The 23,435-nt window shown below is 41.3% G+C and overlaps 2 protein-coding genes across 4 annotated transcripts; one reads left to right on the forward strand and one right to left on the reverse strand.

The window, feature by feature from the left end:
* The first annotated feature begins 276 nt into the window (after positions 1–276).
* LOC131217271 (5'-3' exoribonuclease 2) lies at positions 277–12,820 on the forward strand. 3 transcript variants are annotated; one of them, XM_058212158.1, is made up of 3 exons: positions 277–1,327; positions 11,144–11,392; positions 12,577–12,820. In XM_058212158.1, exons 1-3 carry the CDS (start codon positions 326–328, stop codon positions 12,661–12,663), a joined length of 1,338 nt encoding a protein of 445 aa, XP_058068141.1. In that variant the 5' UTR covers positions 277–325; the 3' UTR covers positions 12,664–12,820. The 3 variants fall into 3 exon arrangements, with proteins under 3 accessions (XP_058068141.1, XP_058068144.1, XP_058068142.1); XM_058212159.1 differs by having other exon boundaries at positions 285–1,327; positions 11,217–11,392; XM_058212161.1 differs by lacking the exon at positions 11,144–11,392 and having other exon boundaries at positions 279–1,327.
* A 1,306-nt stretch (positions 12,821–14,126) lies between these two features.
* On the reverse strand, positions 14,127–15,762 carry LOC131217272 (probable sarcosine oxidase). Its single transcript, XM_058212162.1, has one exon. It carries the CDS (start codon positions 15,697–15,699, stop codon positions 14,458–14,460), a length of 1,242 nt encoding a protein of 413 aa, XP_058068145.1. The 5' UTR covers positions 15,700–15,762; the 3' UTR covers positions 14,127–14,457.
* Positions 15,763–23,435: the final 7,673 nt, after the last annotated feature.

Raw genomic sequence — 23,435 nt, forward strand, 5'->3', positions numbered from 1 at the left:
AAAGGCCAAAATTCCACCGTCGATTCAAAGGCCAAAATTCAAATAGATAGGATCATCCAAACCATGCGTATCTTGAAGAAATTTAAATCTGTAGTGGGTTTCAGTAGACGAACTATCCTGATTGGAAGATAACCCTGTCACGTCTAACGGTGCAATGTAGCTCTACCATATTCCGGTTCTTACGCACTCTAAGCCCAGCCTTACATGGGCTGGGACCAGAGGCCCATTTAAGCGAAGACAAGGAAGAAAACCTGAGAGTCGCCCCTCTCTCGTCTCCCGAAATTCTCTCTCTCTCTCTCTCTCTCTCTCTCTCTCTCTCTCTCTCATGGAGTCTTTGTTAGCAAACTACGCCTCTGAAGAAGAAGAAGAGGAAGAGAGAGAATCCTCTACTTCCTCCAAACCCACCTCAAAACCCCTCTCTCTCCCCCCACCAAAGCCCTCAAAAACGTCCTCCATCCTTTCCTCTCTTCCTCCCCCTAAATCCTCCTTCTTCTCCTCTCTCCCACCTCCCAAACCCCACCCTCCAAAACCTGCAAATTCCACCTCTACAGATCCCACCCCCAAAAGGGTTGTCCAATTCAAACCCCCTCTCAATCCATTGCTCCTCAAATCACAACATCCCGACATCGAAGACGATGAAGAACAAGCAAAACCCACTAAGGAAATCCCCTACCAAATCCAAAACACCTCTTCGAAATCCCTCTTCTCGATACTCCCCCCTCCCAGGAACTCCCTTGGCGTGGCCCCACCTCGTAGATCCGCTGTCGAAGCCACCACCCCTGCGGCAGCTGTCGATGCGCCGAGGCTGGGCTCTGGAAGTGGTACTTTCGAGAATATGGGGAATTATGAATCATCATCAGCTGCTGTGGGGTTGGGAACAGGCAATGGTAACGGTGGCAATTATGTGAATTATGGGAATTTCGAGGGTAATTCAGTTGATGGGTCATTGGGAGAGGGCGGTGGAAATTATGGCAATTATGACAATTATGGGAATTTTCAGCCTAGTTCAGTTGTTGGGTCCGCAGGGGTGAGCAATGAGGATTATGGGAATTATGGAAGTCATGAGGGTAATTTGGTTGATCGATCTTTGGGGGCGAGCAATGAGAATTATGAGAGTTATGAGGGCAATTGGGCTGATGGGTCGACAGTGGTGATGGGCTCAGGACCGTCGGGAACAGTCGAGAGTGTTGGGAGAATGATGGGGAAGAGAGGGAGGAATGAGATTCCTTCAAATATAGTCGAGGTGAAGCAGGATGAGTTGATTAGCAATAGGCCCAGAGAGGATCAGGTTAAGCTGACTGGGATAGCTTTTGGGCCTGCCTATCAGGTTTGGGACTTGCACTCTTCATTTCTTTTTCTTTTTCTTTTTCTTTTAATAACTGAGTTTTTGTTTTTTGAGTTGTTTGTGTTTTACTACTTCGATACTCTGATTTACTTTTTTTTTTCTTGTTTTTGTGTTTGTGATTGAGATTTCTGTGCCCATGTACAATGCATCTTGTTTTAGACTCCGAATCCCAATGTTGGTGGGTTCCAATTCTCCTCGTTAGATTGATGTTGCAAAAGCGACACTTCGTACTGCTTAATCTCAATCTTTAAGCATTTCACTTTATTAAAAACTTATAGAACTGATAGACCGTGTTTGGAAGTTCAAAGCCCCTCCAAAGTTAGCAGTGTTCGGGTGGCTAGTTGCAATGAAGAAGGTCCTGACAATCCATAACTTGAGGAAAAGGGGTATGGTCCTCACTAATGTCTGTTTGTGCTGCATGGCTAACACGGAATCAATCCATCACCTCTTCATTCATTGCCCGCTCGTCAGTCAAATATGGGCAGCTATCCTCCCTCTATTTGGTATTCTTTGGTCTTTCCCTCGTTCCACTGAGAGTTTGCTCTCAGCATGGCAAGGCACTGATTTAGGAAACCAAAGAAAGGAGATTTGGAGAGTGTCCCTCCTCGCTTTCTGGTGGACAGTTTGGGAAGAAAGAAATGGGAGATGTTTCAGGGATACTTCAAAATCGGCAGATTTTCTAGTCAGTAGGGTGAAATTCCTATTGGTGGAATGGGCCTCTAATGTTGCCTCTCTAAAGGGTTGTAATTTATCTTTCTTAGGAGGGTAATCTGCTCGCTAACTCAGCGGGTTGATTTTCCTTTTTGTTATCTGTTTCTCTTATCAATATAGAATCGTCACTTAAAAAAAATAAAAAAATAAAATTATGGAACTGTCCTTTAAAAAAATAATAATAATCAAGAATTGTGATTAAGTGGAATGTGGAGGTGTGAACGCTCAAGGAAACTTTCCCCCAGGCTACCCACTAGGCGTCCGGGTCGAATCGTTTAATGGTTGCATGAGTTAAACAAGGGATGTATATATAAATATTTATGTGCAATGATAGATATATGAATACTGTATGCTCAGTTGATATGGGCAATGGCATATGAAGGCCTAGATCCGAGGTCTATCGAGATTTAGTGAAACCCATAGCTAAGACCTCCATACCCGAACCTCACAGAGGGGTTGAGAAGAGAGGTTAATGATTTTTAGGAACTTGGTTGATACGGGCAGTAGCACATGAAGGCCCAGATCTGAAGTCTATCCAAATCCAGCAGAACCCATAGCTAAGAGCTCCATGCCCAAACCTCGCAAAGGGGTTGAGAAGAAAAGCTAATAATTATACTTATACCGTTTGTAACCCTTAATGCAACATACTTGTATCCCCGGATGCTAAGCCCCGAGAGGGTGTGCACTTGGTTTGCCATAACCCAGTATGGTTCTGGGTCGTACACTATCTTTCTCAAGATTGATAGAATGGTTTGACTGAGCACTGTTTTGGAGTCGCCATTAGCCAAAGAAAGGCTCAAGAATCCACATTTGGCTAGAATCGTGAATATCACCTTGAGATTGGGAAAACTGAAGAATTCCTAACTCGAGTGGCTCCTGGTTGGATCTACGCTATGGATTTTGGGTAAAGGCCTCGGTTACAAAAAAGGAAGAGGTTAGACACCCTTTTACTGTCCGTGTGAAATAAGGTCTCTATTTTGCCAGGCTGTACCATTTCAAAGGGGATTCAAGGAACTTCCAGTAAAATATTAAGATTTAGATATCTAAGGTACAAAAGATAAACTGGAAATGAAATGGGAACAGTAGAAAAAAGGGTTTTCTGATAGAAGTATGGAAAAGAAAAAGAATACAGAGTCTTTAGTTACTCTTTTAAGTCACGTATTCTGATACAGAAGATCCTTAAGAGAGGCAACTACAGAGCATGCTTTACATGATATTAGAATAGAGCCTACTACCTTAGGTATTGAAAGCAGTAGGGTTTCAATATATAAACTGGAAAATGATAGATCGAGAATACAACATTGGCTTTAAAGTTGAAATAGACTGAAGAGATTGAAAGAATGGAAGAGATTGAAAGAATAAACAGGACCTGGCTTTTGGATGGCAGAGGTCAAGGGAAGAAGCTCTGCCTTTGTTTTGCACTTTCCTTCTCTTTTTGTCACTACTCCCCCTGCTAAACTCTCTCGCCCAAAACTCCTTGGGAGCTCCTCTATTCCCTTTAGTTGTGAGGGTGGGGTCCCTTTTATAGACGTTTGAGGAAGGGACACGTAAGGTTGTGTGTCATGGTTCGGTTGCTTCGAGCCTGAACTTTGGCATCAATGCTAGGGTTGAGCAAATTGAACTACTGCTGAAGAGACACAAGCAACCGAGCCTGGGATGGAGTGCTGAGTCATAGGCTTGGGGAAAGCGAACTAACAAGTGAGCCGAACCAATGACCGAACCAACGAACAAACGAGTCGAGCTAGTGCAAAAATTGTGCCTCCTAGGCTTGGGGAAAGCGAACTAACAAGAGAGCGAGCGAGCCAAACCAACGAGCAAATGAGTCGAGCCAGTGCAAAAATCGTGCCTCTGGTGGAGCGCTCACCAACTTTGAGCAAAACCGACACTCAGCATCCGACACAAAGTTTCGGCCCAATCTAGACCGTTGCTTGCCTTCTTGTGATAATTTTAATTGTGTACCCTCTCCAATCAAGGGCTCCACCTATGTTTACAAAACGAAGTGGTCATTGTTTTGATTGTGGAGTGCCTACAGGATAGTATTGGGTGGGACATTGATAGCGGACGACAACAAGAGTAAAGAAATAAAGAGAAAGGACGAAGATTTAAAGGTTTTAAGGAAAAGATGTGAGGATTAGAAAGAAAGAAGAAGAATGTGGGAGATTAGAATATGGGATTAGAGTAGGAGAGGGGATAGATCTCACCGGAGTCAGCACCGGTGGTGGTCTCGAAGTCAGCACCAAGACGAGGAAGAGGAGTCGGCACCTTTACTAGGGAAAAATTCTTTTGTTAACAAAAAATCAGCTTACAATGTCTTTCGTTTTCCCCAAGAAAATCCTATATAAGACTTCCCGATTGACATAAGAAACATATTACAGAAACACAACTGCAAAAGACTTATTACAAAAATACCCCCTGCAAAAGACTCTACTTAACAAAAAGCACACATGCACTTATTGGGCTCAAGGGGGCCCAACCGCACCACCTAATTGGATCGTAACAGTGGTTGGTTGGCTTGTGGAGCTTGGAGAAGACTCGTGGGTCCCACCCCGACCTTGGTTCTCCTTTTGTAGACTTTTAGGCCCCTATCATCTCTCCCCGTCTTGGAAAAACTCGACCCTGGCGAGTTGGCAGCTTGGTACCTCTCGTACATGCTTGATCTGTTGAAATCTTGAAGAATAAAAGAAGGATCTATCAGTGCAAGTGGGTCTATTTGAATCTACCTAACTAGTGAGTGGTGACTCGTAGGAGATCGGTTTGACCCACATCTCTAGTCCTAATTTTAAGAATACATCCATTTCTGGTCTTCCACTTCAAGAAATTTCTGTCACGAAACCCTAACTGTGTTTCATCCATGAAGAAGGCATTACTCTAGGTCGATCGAAGCTGCTTTTTAAACTGCAGCTACTTGCTTACATTATTGATCTGTCAATTGTCAAAACCTTGAAGAATAAAAGGAGGATCACACACCTGGAAAAACTTGACCAAAGTCATATATAATATCAGTTTTATAGGTAAACAGGTGAGCAATAACTCAGCAAAAAAAACATGCAATTGATCTTCTTGACATATGCATGCACACACTGAGACCTCATTGCTCGGAGAGTGAGTTTATTGTTTTAAGCTCAAAAAGGAAGAAAACCTGCTAGGGAATGAACTATTAATTCAAGTTCACATGACTTGACCATTTACTTCTTGTCCTATTCCTCAATTATAACCATGGAATTAAAAAGACGGTTACGTATTGGCGATGCTGAAAGGAAATGGTCAACCCCATTATGTGATATGGGAGTGAGTTGGCCTGTTATGAAAAAAAGGGCTGTAATGGTTGATGCGGGCTGATACACTCCATATCGGCACCGTTATAGGTGCTGATGCAGCTATAAAGGACCCATTTTGAAAATTATTATATCCAAATTTTGTCAATTTTCATTTCCAGTTTGTCATTTTCCCATGTCTTTCTTCATTTCAACCATAAACGAAGCCTAGAAACTAAATTTAAACTAGATCCAGGCCTATTCCGAGGATCAAAACTCAAAATTTGAGTAGGATTCAATGAATAAAGCGAAGTTGACCATTTTGGAAATATCAGAAGAAGGGGTAACCATTACTTTTTTATTCAGTTTTCCATCTCTCTTTTTATTTATATGTTACAGGCCCTAATCTATCAATCATGCTTGATTTGTGTCCTCGGGCCCCTGTAGTTTCTCATTGGCTTTCTTCCAAGAATTTTGGGAAGTGGCGAAAGGTGATGTCATGAACTTCATTGCGGAGTTCTTTGCTAGGGGTCACTTGTTGTTAGAGTTAGGAATGTCCTTCATTGCCATTATTTCGAAGATGTCAGGGGCGGCCATCTTGTAGGACTTGAGGCCGATTAGTTTGATTAGGGGGCCATATAAGATTCTTGCAAAAACGTTGGTTACCAGATTTAGGGCTATCTTGGCTAGTGTCATCTCCAAGAACCAGGGTGCGTTTATTGCAGGCATACATATGTTATATAGCGCATTAATGGCCCACAAGTATGTTGACTCTCGGTACAATGAGAGAGTTAAAGGTATTGTTTGCAAGTTGGACAAAGAGAAGGCTTACAATCATGTCAACTAAAACCTCCTGGATAATTTGCTGGTCCAGATGAATGCGGGTCGAAGTGAGAGGGGTTGGATGAGGAAGTGCGTCCATTCGGCTAGATTCTCGGTTTTGGTCAATGAGCTCCCCAAAGGTTTCTTCAAGCCATTGGGGGGAATTCAGCCAGGTAAACCCCTCTCTACCTTCCCATTCAATATGGTGACTGAATCTTTGAGCAAGATGTTATTTTAAGTATAAGAGGCAAGCCTCATCCATGGGTTTAGGATGGATAAGGCGAATCCCCCATTCTCCCATCTCCAGTTCGCCAAAGATATAATCCTTTTTTGTGAAGCTAGTGGACAAATTAATGTTAGGATCTACGGAGCCTGATCATCAGAGGTGTGTTGTTCATCTAGCCAACACTTTTACAGGTCGAGCTATGCGCTGAGCTCACTGGGGGTCACTGGGGGGTAGTGCCCTGATGCGGACATCAGTGATGCACCCTTTAGAGTGTATCAGAGGAGGAGGCGTCGTCGACAGAGTATCAAAGTGGAGGAGTTGATGTGGATGGATGTTGGGTCAATCGGACCCATTTTCTGACGCATTATGAGTGTAAGAGCGGCATGACCGCACCCTGACCATAGATCCATGGGTCGGATTTCACACCCTACCACACGAGTGTTTTAGTTTTAGGCATTTTTGTTCTTTTTTCTTATTTTCAGGGGCTTTAGTGCACTTTTACTTTTTCCATAGCTTATATATACGTTGCGAGAAACCCTATTTTCATTATTATTGAATGAATAAAAATTCGTCTCTTTTCTTCCTCTTTATTCAAGAGATTAGGGTTTCAGAATTGGCCCTTGGGTGTTGAGGATTTCACCCCGATTTCAAGTTTCATTCTTTCTAAATCTTCGAGGTGCAGGAAAAGGTAAGAATCATCCTCATTTTCTTTTGACGACAAAAGGACCCGTACTTTCTTCATCTCGAACCCTTCATTCTTCACCCCTTTCGTTCCTCTCTGGATACCCTCTTTCTAGTTTGAACAGAAAATAGGGATGGTTAGTCAGTAGAATCAAATTCAAACTTGACCGTGGACTGACTTACGCTAGATCTGGGATATATTCATATCCATAGGTCCTCCCTTTTTATTGTATACGTGATTTTATGCTAAGGGGCATGATCCTGACCGAATGACCTCATCTTTGTATTGAATTTTACCTAATCCCTTTGATTGGAAACGGTTAGTTGATTCGTGTATTTATTTGAACATTCTTTAACCTGATTACACATGCCTCTAGGATTAGGTCATCACATGTCTCTGCATCATGCCCCCTCCTTTGGAAAATGGTTATAGCTATTCGGGGTAGAGGACTCCTTGTGGAGAGTGGTTATCACAGGAAAGTATAGGCTCTAATAAGGATGATTTTTTTTTTTAATTAATTAATTTATTTATTTACACGCACCTGACACACACCCACGCACGCCGTAGTGGGATTTCAGCACCTATGAGTTTTGAACCCAAGACCTCGTGTTGGAACTCCTCAAAGTATACCACTGAGGCAAGGGCTGGAACCCCTAAATCAAAGCTAATAAGGAGGATTGTGACTTAAAGACTCTTCTCTCAATAGAGCTTCATGGTTATGGAAGGGGATCTCTAGGTTAAAGGCTAAATTCGATTTTGAGAGGATGTGTGGCTCGAGGAATCCCCTCTCTACCTTGCTTACCAGGGGGTGTCCTGCCTTGTCAAAAAATACGCTAGATGAGAAAGTGGAGGAGTTTTTGAGGCTTCTTGATTGTCTCCATCAATGCTTTTTGGTGAGAGAAGACTGGGACAAGATGATATGGTTAAAGTATAATTTGAGTTGCTTCTCGGTCCGGTTTTACTTTGACCTTCAATCTTCAGATGGGGTGGGATCTTGAGCACACACGACTTATGCATGGCATTATGAGCCCCTCTCGAAAGTTGCAATCTTCGGGTGGCAAGTCAAAAGAAATAGAGTCTTGACCAATCTTCAAAGAAGATTAATGGTGCTGCCCAATATGTGCGTGATGTGCATGGTGGTCACTAAGACAATTGATCATATTTTCATCCATTGTACGCTCACACAATGGACGTGGATTTGTTTCTTTAGATTTTTTGACATGTCCTGAGTAATGTCATAATTGGTTGAAGAGCTTCATTCAGTTTGGCATGGAGTGGGGCTAGGGAGGCAAATGATTGGAGATTGGTTTTGCTGGCGTCATTTTGGCCGATTTGGGGGTGTGTGTGTGTGTGTGTGTTTTTTTTTTTGTTTTTTTTTTTTTGGGGGGGGGGGGGTGGCGCGCTTGTATAAAATCTATTGAAGATTTATTTATTTATTTTTCTTCGGTTGTTGTTTTCATGCCATCTTGGTGCCCTTTAATAAATTTATTGTTACTCTTAAAAAAAAGAAGTTAATGCTTTCTAGAGAGGGAGTGATGAGACTACAAGAGGATCACTCATTATCGGTTCCTTGTTGTATCATCATCATCTAAGCCTTATCCGATTTCTTTAGGGTCAGCTACATGAATCTTATTCCCTCCATTCCACTCTATCAAGGGCTATACCTTGAGCTAGACCTAAGGTCATCAAGTCCTTTCTCACTACCTCCATCCACGTCCTTTTGCACCTTCCCTTTGCCCATTTAGATCCTTCAACTTGTACCAACTCACTCTTAATTGGTGCGGTTCTTGGTTTCTGTTGCACATTAATAGACCATCTAAGTCTACTTTCCCTCATCTTATTACATATTAGTGCTACTCCCAAGTTCCCTCGAATGCCTTCATTTCTAATTATATCATTCCTCGTTTTGCCACTCATCCATCTCAGCATCCTCATTTCAGCTACAGTCATCCTATGAACCAATGTTATCAGAATGTAAGATTCACGACATGGATTTTACAATTCATTTCATAGCGTATGGTTGTACAATTTGAATTGTACACCCAAATTGCAAATATTAAATAATTGTATGACCTTCATGCGAATTGTATTGAGTCATACGATAGTACGATAATCATAGACTACATAAATGGGCCAAAAAATTCCTTAGAAAATCAATTTTTTAAAATTTTACTCAATTTTTTCTTCATTCTTTTTTACCTTTTTGCCTATAAAACATGGAAAGGCACTCTCCTATTTAAAAATATCCTCATTTTCTTGAGAGAGAGAGAGAGAGAGAGAGAGAGAGAGAGAGAGAGAGAGATTATTAAAGGACTTTTATATCATTTTAAGGTAATTTTTATTTTATTTTAAAAAAAACGAATCCAAGGGATAAAGAGATTTGGGAATTTTGATATTCACAAACCTGTAACGAAGACATCAAGACATCTTTTCAATGGTATCGAATGCAATTTTTTCTAACATGATTCTACACTCAAGAAAGGTACAAAAGAACAAAATTATTAAAGGACATCATTTTTAAGGATTTATTATTATTATTATTTTATATATAAATTTTTTAAAGATAACAAAAGAAAACAAAGGAAAAGACGAATCCTTTACTATCATGAATCATGACATGTATACCATGTACATGTTCTCAATTGATAATATCATGATATGTATTACTTTTTTGTTGCATGATGGGAAATGGTTGATTGATGAGTTTTTAATCTTTTCTGATTTATTTAATTTTTTATTTTTTTTTCAGATGCTTTTGCTAATTTTAAAAGAAATCAGAAAAAATCTTACAATTTTTGCTAGAATTTGTGATTCGATGCGATTAAATCCCTATTTCAATTTCCGATACGATAACGGTTTTCACAACATTGCTATGAACATCCTTTTCCTAGGATTTTTCTTTTCTTTTCTTTCAGTTAGCTTGTTAGTACACACCCCCACTGTCAGTTGTCACTTCACTGTCAGCCACCCCCACAAGGGAATTGATACCAAGACCTCAGTGTTGAAATGAGGTATCTTCCTAGGATGAGTGTGGGTTCTCTTTTCTCATTGCATCTTTTCTCTTTTCTTTCTTCCTAGGCTTCCTGGCTTCCATCTTGTGCCGTAGGAATCCAAGCTTGATGGATTTCAGACCCTGACTTCTTGTTTGCATGATGCTCCCATATAACTTGTGGAACATTTAACATACTTGCATGTGCATTAAGTATGCATGAATGTTCTTTCATTGATAGAGCAGGCCACAGTTACTAAATCTTACATGCCAGGCTCTTATGCAAGGCAAACATCATGCTCTAAAATTGGCTTGACCAGCTTCTTTGAAGAAGAGGTTATATTGAATGGCAATGACTGTTTACTGAGGCTAGCTTCTTTGAAATATTGGTTATTCCAGATGATCTATAATGTTTATCACTCCTGCAATGTTCAGAAATGATTAGGATTTGGAGGTGGTTGATTTGGTTCTATACTATTGCCTTCATATTTGGGGTATTTTAATAGCTTTTCATGGTATCTCTTTTAAAAGAGAGAGAGAGAGAGGGAAAGAAAGAAAGAAAGAAAGTTGTAAATTATGAATCTTTATCCCATTTTAAACTTTGATTTGATCCATCCAAGTCGTGATTTTGCATTCAGATTCAATCTTCTTCCCACTGTGTCTTAGAATCATGTTATTAAATACATATGGGTTGCATGCTCAATCCATGCCAAGAGGCTCATTATTGTTTGAGAAGTGCAAAAGCTACTCACCCAAGTAGGATTTCAAATCATACTCTCTCCCCCCACACATGCCAAGGAGCCAGATCCAGGTGGCTCATCATGTCAGCCCCACCATGTGTCATATGCTGAAAATAGGCCAGACAATCTATCAGGCAGAGGCAACCCATATCCAATGTGGATTTGCACTCGTCATTTTTTCTTTAATCACGCATTTTATCATACACGCTGTCCCCCAGTGACTAGACCAACCTGATTTTTAGGCCATGAAACAACACAACAGACCCGCAGCATGGATCTCATCAACACTTGACATGAGTGGGGTGGGTAGGATCCAAGCTTTTACTCAGATGAATAGCCATCCCATTTCTCAAATCACATTCATTTCATCACAGGTATATGATCTTAGATCAATAAACTTTTGTGGGGCAATGACAACTGCACAAAATGAACATTTTTCTGCTGCAGCCTGTCTCATCCAGCAAGGGAAAACCTTCAAAGCTGCACAAAAGAAAGCACCAGATCGGATCCCTGTTCTTCGACATGAAGCAGAAGGAGATGGAGCTTGCAGAGCGGCGTGCCAAAGGCTTCCTAACAAAGGCAGAGACACAAGCCAAATATGGGTGGTGACGATGCATGCTCATGTATGATTTTGGAAGTAGGAACATCCTCTTTATAGAGAGAGGATAGAATGGAAATTTTCCGCTTTCATTTTCCTGCATTTGTAACTGCTTTTTCTTTGCTTGATTGTTTGATTTCTTTGGAAAATAGAGCTAAAATCATCCTATGAATTTGATCCTTCTGTTTGGAAACTTGAAGGAGGGGGATGATCACATGCGTTCAGTAGTAGTTCGAGCTACGGGGCCCACCCTTGATGTGTATGTGGAAGCCAAACCCGGCATATGGTGTGCCTCCACATGGCACTCCCAAGAACCGTCCTATCAAAAATTCACACACCACAGGCAGGAATGTATTCATCCTATGAATTTTGATTCTTCATCCTGGTGGTCAAACCTGATGACTGAGTTGGATGACATATACACAGCACGGTGGACCCCACATGTCATCTAGACATTTCTATGGTGGATACCCCCCTCCTCAATGTCCCCCGGTGTTCCCTTTGGTGTGGCCCACCTGAGTTATGGATAAGGATCGATGGGGACTCGGGCTTAGCATTTTGGGGGGTGCATCTAATAGATGTGCTGGATGCCAATCGCACAACACAGTGGACCCAACACAGCACTAACATATGTAAACGTATATGATCATTCCCCCTTGAAAAAACCCGGCTCGACTCGGCGAAAGTCGAGTCAAGTCGACCGCGTCAGGCTTCATCATGCAACAACAACAAAGAGAAATTAGACCGAAGACTCAATTGACTCTCTCGGAAATTATCGACCTGGTTCGACAATGCTGTAAATTTTAAATATTGAATGTAATCGAGGCTTGGAGATCAAGATGTGGAAAATAAAAATAAAAATCAACCAAGCGAATCGAGTTTCCAAGTTTTTAAAACTGTGATGAAGATACTACCTTTTCTTATTTTAGTGAAATGTTGCAGAGGAAGGTAGTGTGCTGGGCTATATACAACTACACTGCAAGTTGCCTCCCCTACTGTGGCAGTGTGGCATTGGACCTCAAATTTGAACCACCCCATTTGTGGGACCTACTGTAGATGTATGGCCAATCTACAGTGGGCCCCACTAGAGGTTGAGGTACATGACATGCTTACATTAGTGGTTGCAGTTCTAGGAAGGGGAACTGTCAAGAGGCAACGGTTCATGATCGAAAGATGTAGTGTCTGACTTCAATTTTTGATGTGAAACAGGAAAAGGATGGTCTGCTCTGGAGAAATCAACACAGCTCCTACGCTGTTGGCGTGTCGGCTCATGGCTCCCATCAAAATACAGTGTAATGCAGATGATGGTTGTGTGATAGCTATATATAGATTCTTTCCATCTATAGCTATCACACAACTATCATCAGCTTCTTCTTGCACTTTTATCTTCTTCGTTTCAAACAAACCAAAGTCTAAGAAAATCATGACTAACTTTAATAGGGTAGGACCCATACTCTGCGTGTTGCATACAGCTGACGTTCCCTCCACGTTCCCTTGCTTTAGGGCCTGTTTGGGAGCATAGATTCCGAACCCCTGGATTTGAAATCCTCCTGTTATGTTTGACACCCTGGATTCAAAATCCCTATAATCCAAAAGTAGCTATGCATGGTATATTTATAGGGGTTTGAATTTAATTACTAAATCAACTTTAATATCTCTAATTAGTGTACATATGTAATGTTTGACACAATGGTTGTAATAAGTTCGTTGAAATATATACTTTGCCTGAAAATGATGAAATTCCAAGTCTCGGATGGGCCACAAGCTCAAGATCACATCTGAGTCACTAACCAACAACTTTTAACTGTTAATTTACATGGACAATGTTTGGATGGCGCAAATCATCATATTAAAGTAATTATATTGATGCGTTTGATAATATGATTGTTTGGGGATATCATCGGTGGGCCATGTGCCCAATAGATCAATAGCCTAGTGATACACATGTTACACATGCAACTCTTGGAAGGATTTTAGATGTAATCTAAGCTTTCAACTTGGATTTGAAACCCCCAGTTACTTTATGAGGGAATTTGAAATCCTCCCCCCCAAAATCCATGGTGCCAAAAGACCCCTTGGCTTCTTAAAAATCCAAAGAGTGCAGACTAGCCATTGAGCATCGGAAATACAAGAGATCCATGGAAGTATGTGACCTTTAGTGCCGTGGGTTTGCTCCCCATAGACCCGAGTTTGATTTCCCTCCCTGTGATTTACCCGACCTTAAAAAAGGACAGGAACACCGTGAAAAATGTGAAGATCTTTGTACAAAATTCTTCAAGAATTCTGATTTTTAACAAATAATGCCCGGAATTTTTGGAAGCCCTCCAAGTAGGATTCTTAGTGGTGGACAACTGAAATGGTTTGATCTATCTTATCTAAGAAGTGGACTCAAGCATTATGGGGCCCACATTGTTGTTGTGTGTATCACATCCAATCCATCCAATAGAAGATCAGACAACCCAAAAATCAGGCCGATGTAATAATCAGGTGGCTCTTGGACTCGATTTTTCTAGAAAATAAAAATAAAATATAAAAGAAAATAAATAGCCCAGGATATTTTATCTGGTTATCTCAAGCATGTTCCATATGCTTTTAAAATGTCCGTGTCGTTTAGTAAAAAACAAACAAACAAAAAAAAAAAAAAAACTGGTGGAACTTCCCGAACATGTTAGCTGGCAAAGTACGGTTCCATTTCAGCACTGCCCCAAACACAAATCACAATCTGCTAACACTGCAATCTTGCTAAACGCTATTAGCTCCTACATCCAAACACTACCTAAATCATTTCCTATTCCATGAATAAAACTCTACACTTTTGAGTTGGTGTTGGTATCACTGAAGAAAGAAAGCCCACATAAAAACAATGCATGGATGGGAACAAAAAACAAAGGATATAAACCCAAATGGCCCCAAAATGCCAAACATAAAGACTCAACCATCCACATGCAATTGGGCACTAATGGCCCCCACATAGACCCAGAATGCCAAACAGAAAGATCCAACTGTCCACATGCGTTGTTGGGCACACGTGCCTGAATCAAAGTCCACACGTGTGCCACCATAACCAAATAGTATGTTTGATCAGTCCCCCTATGGATGCACGTGAGAAGAGACCTGGTCCTCAAACTCCTTCACATTCCCCTTTGGATTCTCCTCAAACCTTCCCAACCTGAAGTAGCTGAGGTCCACCCCTTGGGCTTCATCATCAAGGACCAGGTCTGATACAATCCTCCCCACAACTGGGCCCATCTTGAACCCATGGCCGGAAAATCCCCCGGCGACCACCACATCATGCCCAAACTCGCCTCCGAGGAAGTCGATCACGAAATCGCCGTCTGGGGTCATGGAATACATGCATGACTGCGTGAAGGCGGGCCCACCGGACTCGACGCGCCCCCCGAACCTCTTCTTGATCCATGGTGACAGGGCATTCTGCATCAGGCCCATGTCTGTGGCCCAAGTTCTACGGTCTGGATCGCACGGATAACCTCCGTGGACCGCGATCTTGATCAGCCCCGGGAATTCTGATGCCGGCGTGCCGTAGATGTACGGATCACCGTAGCTTGCAAACGTCGGGAAGCCGCTCTCGAGCGAGAAATCGCCCTCTAACCCCTCCTTGATCTTCCAGTAGCATATGGTGGTGTGCAACGGTTGGATAGGCAGCTCAAGGCCGATAACCGTTTTAACTAACTTTCTCATCCATGCACCAACGGTCACCACACACTTCCTACCCGATAACATCTTCCCACAAGCGGTGTAGACCCGAATCCGACCACACCCTCCACCATCCTTCTTGATATCCACCACCTCCATATGGTCCATCAGGTGGGCCCCATGCCTGATCGCGAGCGTCTGGAACATGGACACAGCCTTCGTGGGCCTGATTATACCGCCCATCTCAGTCGACAATCCAATCCAACCGTCCGGTATGTCGAATGCCCCTCGGAACTGCTCGGCAACTTGCCGACGGTCAAGGATCCGATGGGGTATTGAATTGGACCGGCAACTCTCGATCACTGATTGGAGACTCTTGTTATCCGATGGGCCCATGTCGAATTGTGGGGTCTTGGTGTAGACCCGATACCCGATCTCCGACTCCGCTTCTTCCCATAGGCGGGCCGACTCGACGACCATGCCGGAGTAGTATCCCTCCGGGTAGGTTGTACGTATGGTGCGCGACTCGCCGTGCGAGGATCCACGCTGGTGGAGGAAGTCGAATTGCTCGAGGAGGATTACTTTCAGGCGACGCTTTGATAGCTCGTAGGCCGTACAGCTGCCCATGATGCCGGCGCCGATGATGATGACGTCGACATCTTCGTCGGAATATTCCATCTCTGATTCTTTCTCTCTATCTTCCTGCGGTCTATAGCTGTTGCCAGTTTTAGCTGGTTGGAACATCGTCCATTTAAAGGATCACTGTCATGGAAATGACCTTTAAGTTTACCGAAATTTCAGTAATGCCACCTGATTTGTTTATGCAACTACCATAGGAAAAGATCATTTCTAGAAGATAGCTGCGATCAGTGATGTGTAGGACCGTCTGATTGCTGTGATTTTTATAGAATGGCAGCAGAAGGACAGTATTCGACTAACGGACGGTTCAGATTGTTTAGCTGGAATCCAACATGCCCCACATGTAACTGTGTAGGGGTAGGTTTTGGAGGTGAGTTCCTGTCCGTGTGGCCCACCTCGATGTATGTGTTGTATATCCACGCCGTCCATTCGTTTTTCCAGCTCATGTTAGGGCATGGTCCAAAACATGAGGTCCATTCGTTTTTCCAGCTCATGTTAGGGCATGGTCCAAAAAATGAGGTAGATCTAACTCTTAAGGTGGACCACACCACAAGAAAGTAGTGGTGATTGAGTACCCACCGTTAAAACTTCCTAGGGCCCACTGCGATGTTTATTTTCCATCCAACCTCTCGATAACGTCCCACATAGCTGAATGAAGGGAAAACACAAATAACAGCTTACTACAATGCAAATCAAAATTGGGATAACACCATTTTAGCTGTTTTTTTTTTTTTTTTTGTTAGCTTGTTAGTACACCCCACTGTCAGTTCACACAACACTGTTAGCCACCCCCACTAAGAATCGATGTCAAGACCTCATTGTTGAAACGAGGTACCTTTCACTCAGTCTACCACTTGAGCTATGGATCTGGGTGTAACATCATTTTAGGTTTGCAATCCATCTAGGTCGGTTTCTATTATTAACGGTTCGATTTGAGTTTATATTCTCCACGGTGCATAGATATAGAATACATACATTACTGTAGGGCCCATCTTGATGCATGTATTCTATATCCACACCGTCCATCCATTTTGTTAAATCATGGTAGGGGATTGGCATAAAAATGAAGCAGATCCAAATCTAAGGTGGACCATTATAGGACTTAGTGGTGATTGAATACTCCACCGTTAAAACTTCCTAAGGCTCAACGTAATGTTTATTTACCATCCCACCTGTCGATAAGGTCACGAAAACCAGGGTTTGGTCAATCACCAAATTTTCTTTTGGTGTGGTCCACCTAAGATTTGGATCTGCTTAATTTTTGGTAGTATGCCCTAAAATGAGCTGGAAAAAAGGATGGACGGCCTGGATATAGAATACATACATCAATCTGGGCCCACGGTAAGGGCCGCACCTAATTCGTTCTCTCATATATGCAAGGCAATGCGTATCATTCATCACTTAGATGAAATTTTGGTAGAAGGGTATTTTCGTAAGTGAGTTTAATTTGCTTCATTTCTGTAGCCTGGTAATACTGAGAGTAAACACGCGCATGAAATAAAAGGGTCGCATCGTGGAAATACATACTAATAAATCAAACTTGTGCGAGATCCGGACCGTTAATATGATATTTCACATTATCATCATTCTCTGAACCAAAATTACAGTTGGTCCAATGATCAGATGGCCCACAAAAACTAATGGAAAACAAAGACAGGTCATTCAACTTAGATAAGCGAATTAAAGGCTGATGAAGCTGACTTATTGATTATTCCAGGAATACTCATAGCACGACCTACCTGATGAACGGTTACTTCTCTCGTATGTATGTCGTGTTATCACATGTGCTGCAAAGCCCACCATTGGTACGTGCTGCAAATCCACTGTCCAAGTCCAAAGAGTCCGAGTACACTTGGATTCCTTCCTGGTACATTGTACTTATCCTCGTGACGAGATTCCATGCAAGAGGATACTGCTACGATATGGCGCACGCTGCACAAATGTTCCATGTAGCCACCGCTGTAAGATACACGTGGAATAAAAGTGATCAGGACCGTTGATCTGATGGATCAATACGTGTATTCCCTATAAACCAGAAATTACACTAAATATAAAACTAAGAACACCCAGAAATTGTGGATTTTTGATGGTTCAATATAGACCGCTGATCTAGCCGTTCGTTCTACAGATCACTTGTCCGATGCCTTTGAAATCCCACACTATTTAATCTTTGGGACATGGCCCATCCACATGATGGCTCACCAGGAGAACGCTTCAAATCACCACACGGTGGGCAGATGCATCGTGAGGAGGGTAGTGAATGCCTGTGTATGAGCATTCCCCTTCAAATAATAAAACATGTTTTTTTCTACCTACCTACATGCAAAATCTCAGTAATCACCTAACACATGGTTTATTTTCTAACAATACATTGGAATTAAAGGCCCAATCCATCATAGCTGACCACTTTTTTCAAAATCATGGTGACCCATCGTCCACAAATGTGGCACTCTTGTACGGCTATCCAGACCAAATAAATTGTGGGGCCCACTTTGGATGGGCCATGCCTGTAAGATCATATTGATCAAGTAATCGTGATCATTCAATTGATGGCTCTATTCAATCAATGGTTAGATTAAATTAGTGGAAAAAAATCTGATGGCTACTATTGCCTTCTCAGGGTAATTTTTGGGCTGTGATCCATACATAATTGGGTCAGTATAATGGATGATAAGTATTGCCGGAAAGCTTTGTAACATATATGGCTCAAGAGTTACCAACATTCTTTAAATGGTGGTGAACTCACATGGAAAACCAGCGCTGAATACGGAATTGCCGTGGACAACTCTAATTTCACAAATTTATATATTTATAGTAAATTAATAATAATATTATTATTATTAGAAATTTTTACCTCAAAATTCTCCTTAAATATCACTTTTACCATAAACTGTCTTTCAATAGCATATTTACCAAATCTAGGGATAAAAAGACATCTTTGCCCCATCCATCTACTAAGAAACCTGCAGAGGGCTTCTGTGACAGTGAAGATGTAGGCTTTAATCTACTCAGACCATTGTAACCTGCTTTGAAGTGTAGGTTCATAACTCAACCTTATTTGTGATTTATGTAAACCATACGATTGGGAAAAAATGTATAGGCCAGCTTGTTTTTTTGAACCAAGGCCTGGATTACACATCTAATAGTCAAAGTGAATTTCCCATACACATTGTTGATGCAGAAATCTGGATAACCTTCCTTAGACCTTCAAATACTTTCACAAAGAGGATCCTTTGATGCCTAAGTTAGATAGGATATTTGGGTCTAATTGTAATAGGGTTTTAGGCTTAAGATTGTGTGTACGTTTTACCACTAGGGGTAGTCTTATTTATAGGTGAGGAGAGACGATTGCGTAGAGGGGTATTCCCTGTTTAATAAAAGTGTATTGTAATAGGATTCAGATCCCAAGTTGGATTTGTTTATGAGGATACTATGGATATCTCTCAATATCTTCGGCACCGAGGGTCCCCAATTGAGGCCAGGGTATCCTTTATTTGCTCTTTGTGCAGGTACTCGAAGGTTAGGAAGGCTACCTAGATTTCTGATTTCTGCATTAACGCCAATCATGGGTAAGCTCTGATGAGCAGCTCATAAAGTTTTCTTTTATTTTTTAACATATATTAAATTTTAGAATATAATTGTTTGCCACATTGGATTTGGAGGTAAATGAGCGTATTTCAAATTCAAGTAACTATTCTTTGTGTTTTGCAACCTAGGATTTGGAGGTATTTCTAATATACCCTTTTACTGTCTTTTGAAATCTCAACATCGTAAAATACTTTGATTCCAATGAAATCCAAATGAAATGTATTTTTGGCTCTCTTTAAAAACAAGATAGTAGTACATATAATAAAGTATCACTAGGCTACTAATTCGTTGTACACATTGTGCATTAATAATGCCTTAAAACAATTCAATTATTGATTGCAACATTAAAATCAACATCAATACTAATCCGCTCTACACATTATGCATTAATAATGCCTCAAAATAATTCAATTATTGATTGCAACATTAAAATCAACATCAATAAAATGATTCGAACCATTCAAATGGTGGACATCTAAATGAACTGTTAAAAAATGTCAATAAGTCACTCGTTTGTGATCCTCTATTTGTGGGCCACCTAAAGCTTGAGATTTTTTTCATTTTTTACCAAGGTATACATTTCAACAAGTTTATTATACTCATTCTATCACATATCTCACTCACACACATATATGTGCTAATTTGGGATGTGAAAGTTGATTTAGTTAATCAAATACAACCTTATAAATATACCAAAAAAAATAAAAAAAATCAAATACATTCCAAATACAAGCTTCCAAACTAAAGATTTGAATCCCAATACATTTCAACCGTACACAATTAAAAATTCCAATTTGCCTTGATTACAATGTAATTATGATTTTAGGGCCCAAGCCTATAATGATAGGGACCTAAAGGTCAAATAGACCATGTCACATAAAGCAGTGCGGATTGAACGTACACTCTTGAAAAGTTCATGGAGGCCACAATAGTTTTGGATCGAGCTTATATTCATGTATTCTTTTCATTCAAGTATGTGTAACCTTATAAAGAGGTTGGAAGGCAAATAAACCATTGTATAGAGAGGTTGGAAGGTGAACAAAACATCACAATGGACTCTTGGAAGGTTTCAACGTAGATATTCAATTACCACGGTTTTATATGGTGTGGTCTGCTTCAGCTTTGGATTTACTTTATTATTGAGCTGGCAAAATAGATGGACGAGATGGATAAAACACATACATTGTTGTGTGCTTGAGCTTGGGCCACATGGTGCCATGTGATAGTGCCATATGATAGTGCTTGAGCTTGAGCTTAATCCATACAATTTGTTAAGTGGACGCCATTATGATAGTGCCATGGCAACAATTAGGAAGGCCCACTTATCAGTTGGGCTACATTTACAAGAGAAATAGACGATTAGATAAAGAATGATAATGATAGGCAGTATACATTCAAGGTAACATGACCAACTTAATGAATGTGCATTGACTTTTTTATCAGAACATTTTCACAGTATCCCTCACCTATGGTTGGTTCGCACTATCCTCAACCTACTACAATCATCACTAGCCCCGTATGCACTATGGTAGTGAATACCAGGTCATCGAGGGAAGTTTGGTCATCTGATGAGAGTAGTTTTGGACTAATGGCCCATTCATGGTAGCAACTGCAAAATGTACAGTTCAGATTTTCCAATTGTACAACCGACCACAGAGAAATCCAATCCAATCAAATCGCTCTCAACTGAATTCCAGTGATAAAGTTTTCCATGTTTAAACACAAGGAGAGGTAGGGACGCATACCCTGATCCATTGCACAAGTGATAGACTGAGTGAAAGATACCTCGTTTAAATCTGAGGTCTTGGTATTGATTCCTTAGTAGGGGTGGCTAACAGTGAAGTGTGAACCCGCGGTGGGGCGTACTTACAAACTGAAAAAAAAAAAAAAAAAAAGAAGGTAGGGAGCCAGATTAGGTAGTGGCCAGCCCTACCATGATGTATGTGTTGTATCCACACCATCCATCATTTGGATAGATCACTTTAGGGCAGGAAAAAAAAATGAAGCAGATCCAAAGCTCAAGTGGACTCCGTTACAGAAAACAGTGATGACAGTGATGCCCACTGTCGAAAAACAGTAATGACAGTGACGTCCACCGTTGAAACCTTTATAGGGTTCACCCTGATGTTTATTTGAGACATCATTTGACATCCATCCTCTGTCTTACCGCGACTGCTGGCATAGAGTTAGCCGATGCTTATTCCTCAAATACTGTCATTGATTCTTCTCCGGGAAAAGAAGTCGACGACCTATGGGCCTTCTACCTCCATGCGGCATACCGTTGTCATGTCTGAGTTCTTTACCTCATTCCTTGGCTCATGTCTTAAAATGATCTCTCTAAATGGATAGACAGTATCGATACAACACATACATCATAGTGGGGCCGCAAGACTAGGTGATGTCACTTTAATAGTGACTAAGCTAATCTGCCTCTAGAGAGGTATGCCCCACTGATTTTTTGTGGGGGCCACTGAGTATGTGAAATCCACTCCAACCAACCATTAGCTATGTAAAGCTATCTTAGGCGACGGCTAGAAGATCAGATGGACTTGTGATTCAAATGAAGCCACACCAAAGGAAACAATTGAGAGAGAGATATCCACAGTTGATTTTCTATCGAGCCCACTATAATGATTATGTGAAATCCACTCAAACCATTTAAGCCACACCAAATGAAGCCCACTTAGATGCCGAAAAAACATTTAAGCTGGCCGACGAAAAGTCATGACAATCGTGTTTTAGAGACCTACATATAAAACTGAGAAAAGATTGAATTTAATAATAAAAAAACCCTTTGTTGCGTCCAATTTTCAGCGGTAATTATGGCTAGTAATTCCTCATTATGGTAAAATAGACTTTTCACCTACCATTTTCAGGAATGTTTCTACCAGCCCCACTGTGATGTGTGTCATACATCCACACCGTGTATTTGGTGGGTCGTCTCTAGATTGTAGGAATCCTAAAAAATTTCAGCGTATATGAAATTCAAGTGAGCAACACAATTTGAAACTATATAAAATCATGCCTAAAACATTTAAAAGCCCTTAATAGGGCCCACTTTGATTTTTGGATTGGCCTAAAATTTAGTCCGAACCCTCGTCTAAGTGGAACACACACAATGGATGGGTTGGATGTCTTAATCACATCTCAATGGATTTTATAAACAATCAAGAAAGTTTTAAAGGGTGAGCAACCGCTCTCAATTCTTCTCTATGTGGAAGCCAACTTAAGTAGTGGATTAGCCTGAATTTTAAGACCATGGCCCGCCATATGGAAGGATGCATCTAGTTGATGGTGTGGATGTCTAACATACATTATAGTGGGGCCCACAGAGCTTTGTCTTTCACATTTGTAGTAAATCCAATCTGTCCAAGAGATTGATTCCATCCCAAGGATCACCTATTTTTCAAAATCAACCATACCCATTTGTCAAGCCAACCATACTTGTATTGGCTATTAATCAACGGCCTGAGATTATTTTTCTCTGATATGAGCCACATCATGACCAGATAGTGATGATTTATATAGATGAATGATAACCTTCGTAGGTGAGCACTTGTACGTACCTTTGCACATGTGTTATGGGCACAGAATCTGAACGGTCCACATGATGCGGCACCCCTTGAAACCTCACCTGACCAACTTTCAGCCTGATATAAAACTTTAGTGGGCCATGGTAAAAGGAAATAGTTTCCTCCCTTGATTTGCATTTCTCTTTTCTACGGTCCACTAGAGCTTTGGATCAGGCTGAAAATTAGGCCAATAGAGTTTCAAGAAATACCACATCATGTGGACCGTTCAGATTCTATGCGAAAGAGACATGTGCAAAGGTACGCATGGGTGGTCACGTAAGAAGTGAGCACGTGAGCATACCATGATTTATGTATTAGGTAATTCTCTCACGAGTAACAGCCTATTGGAAAAGTTGGAAGTCACGTGCACTTAACAGGTTGGAAATTATTTGGCCGTACGTTGTGGTCCAGCCAAGTGGATCCAGAGAGAGAGAGAGATTCTCCTGGGAACCAGTCCTCAGGAGAAAATATTACACTGATAGCAGCTTCGATCTATTTTTTTTATTTTTAACACACGCACGCACACCACCACACACTCACGCCGTGGTGGGATTTCACCACCTATGGATACTCGAACCCTTAACCGGCCCGAGAGTCTGCCACCCGAGCAAGAGT

This window comes from Magnolia sinica, chromosome 10 (assembly GCF_029962835.1).
Source record: "Magnolia sinica isolate HGM2019 chromosome 10, MsV1, whole genome shotgun sequence".
NCBI classification, from domain to species: Eukaryota; Viridiplantae; Streptophyta; class Magnoliopsida; order Magnoliales; family Magnoliaceae; genus Magnolia; species Magnolia sinica.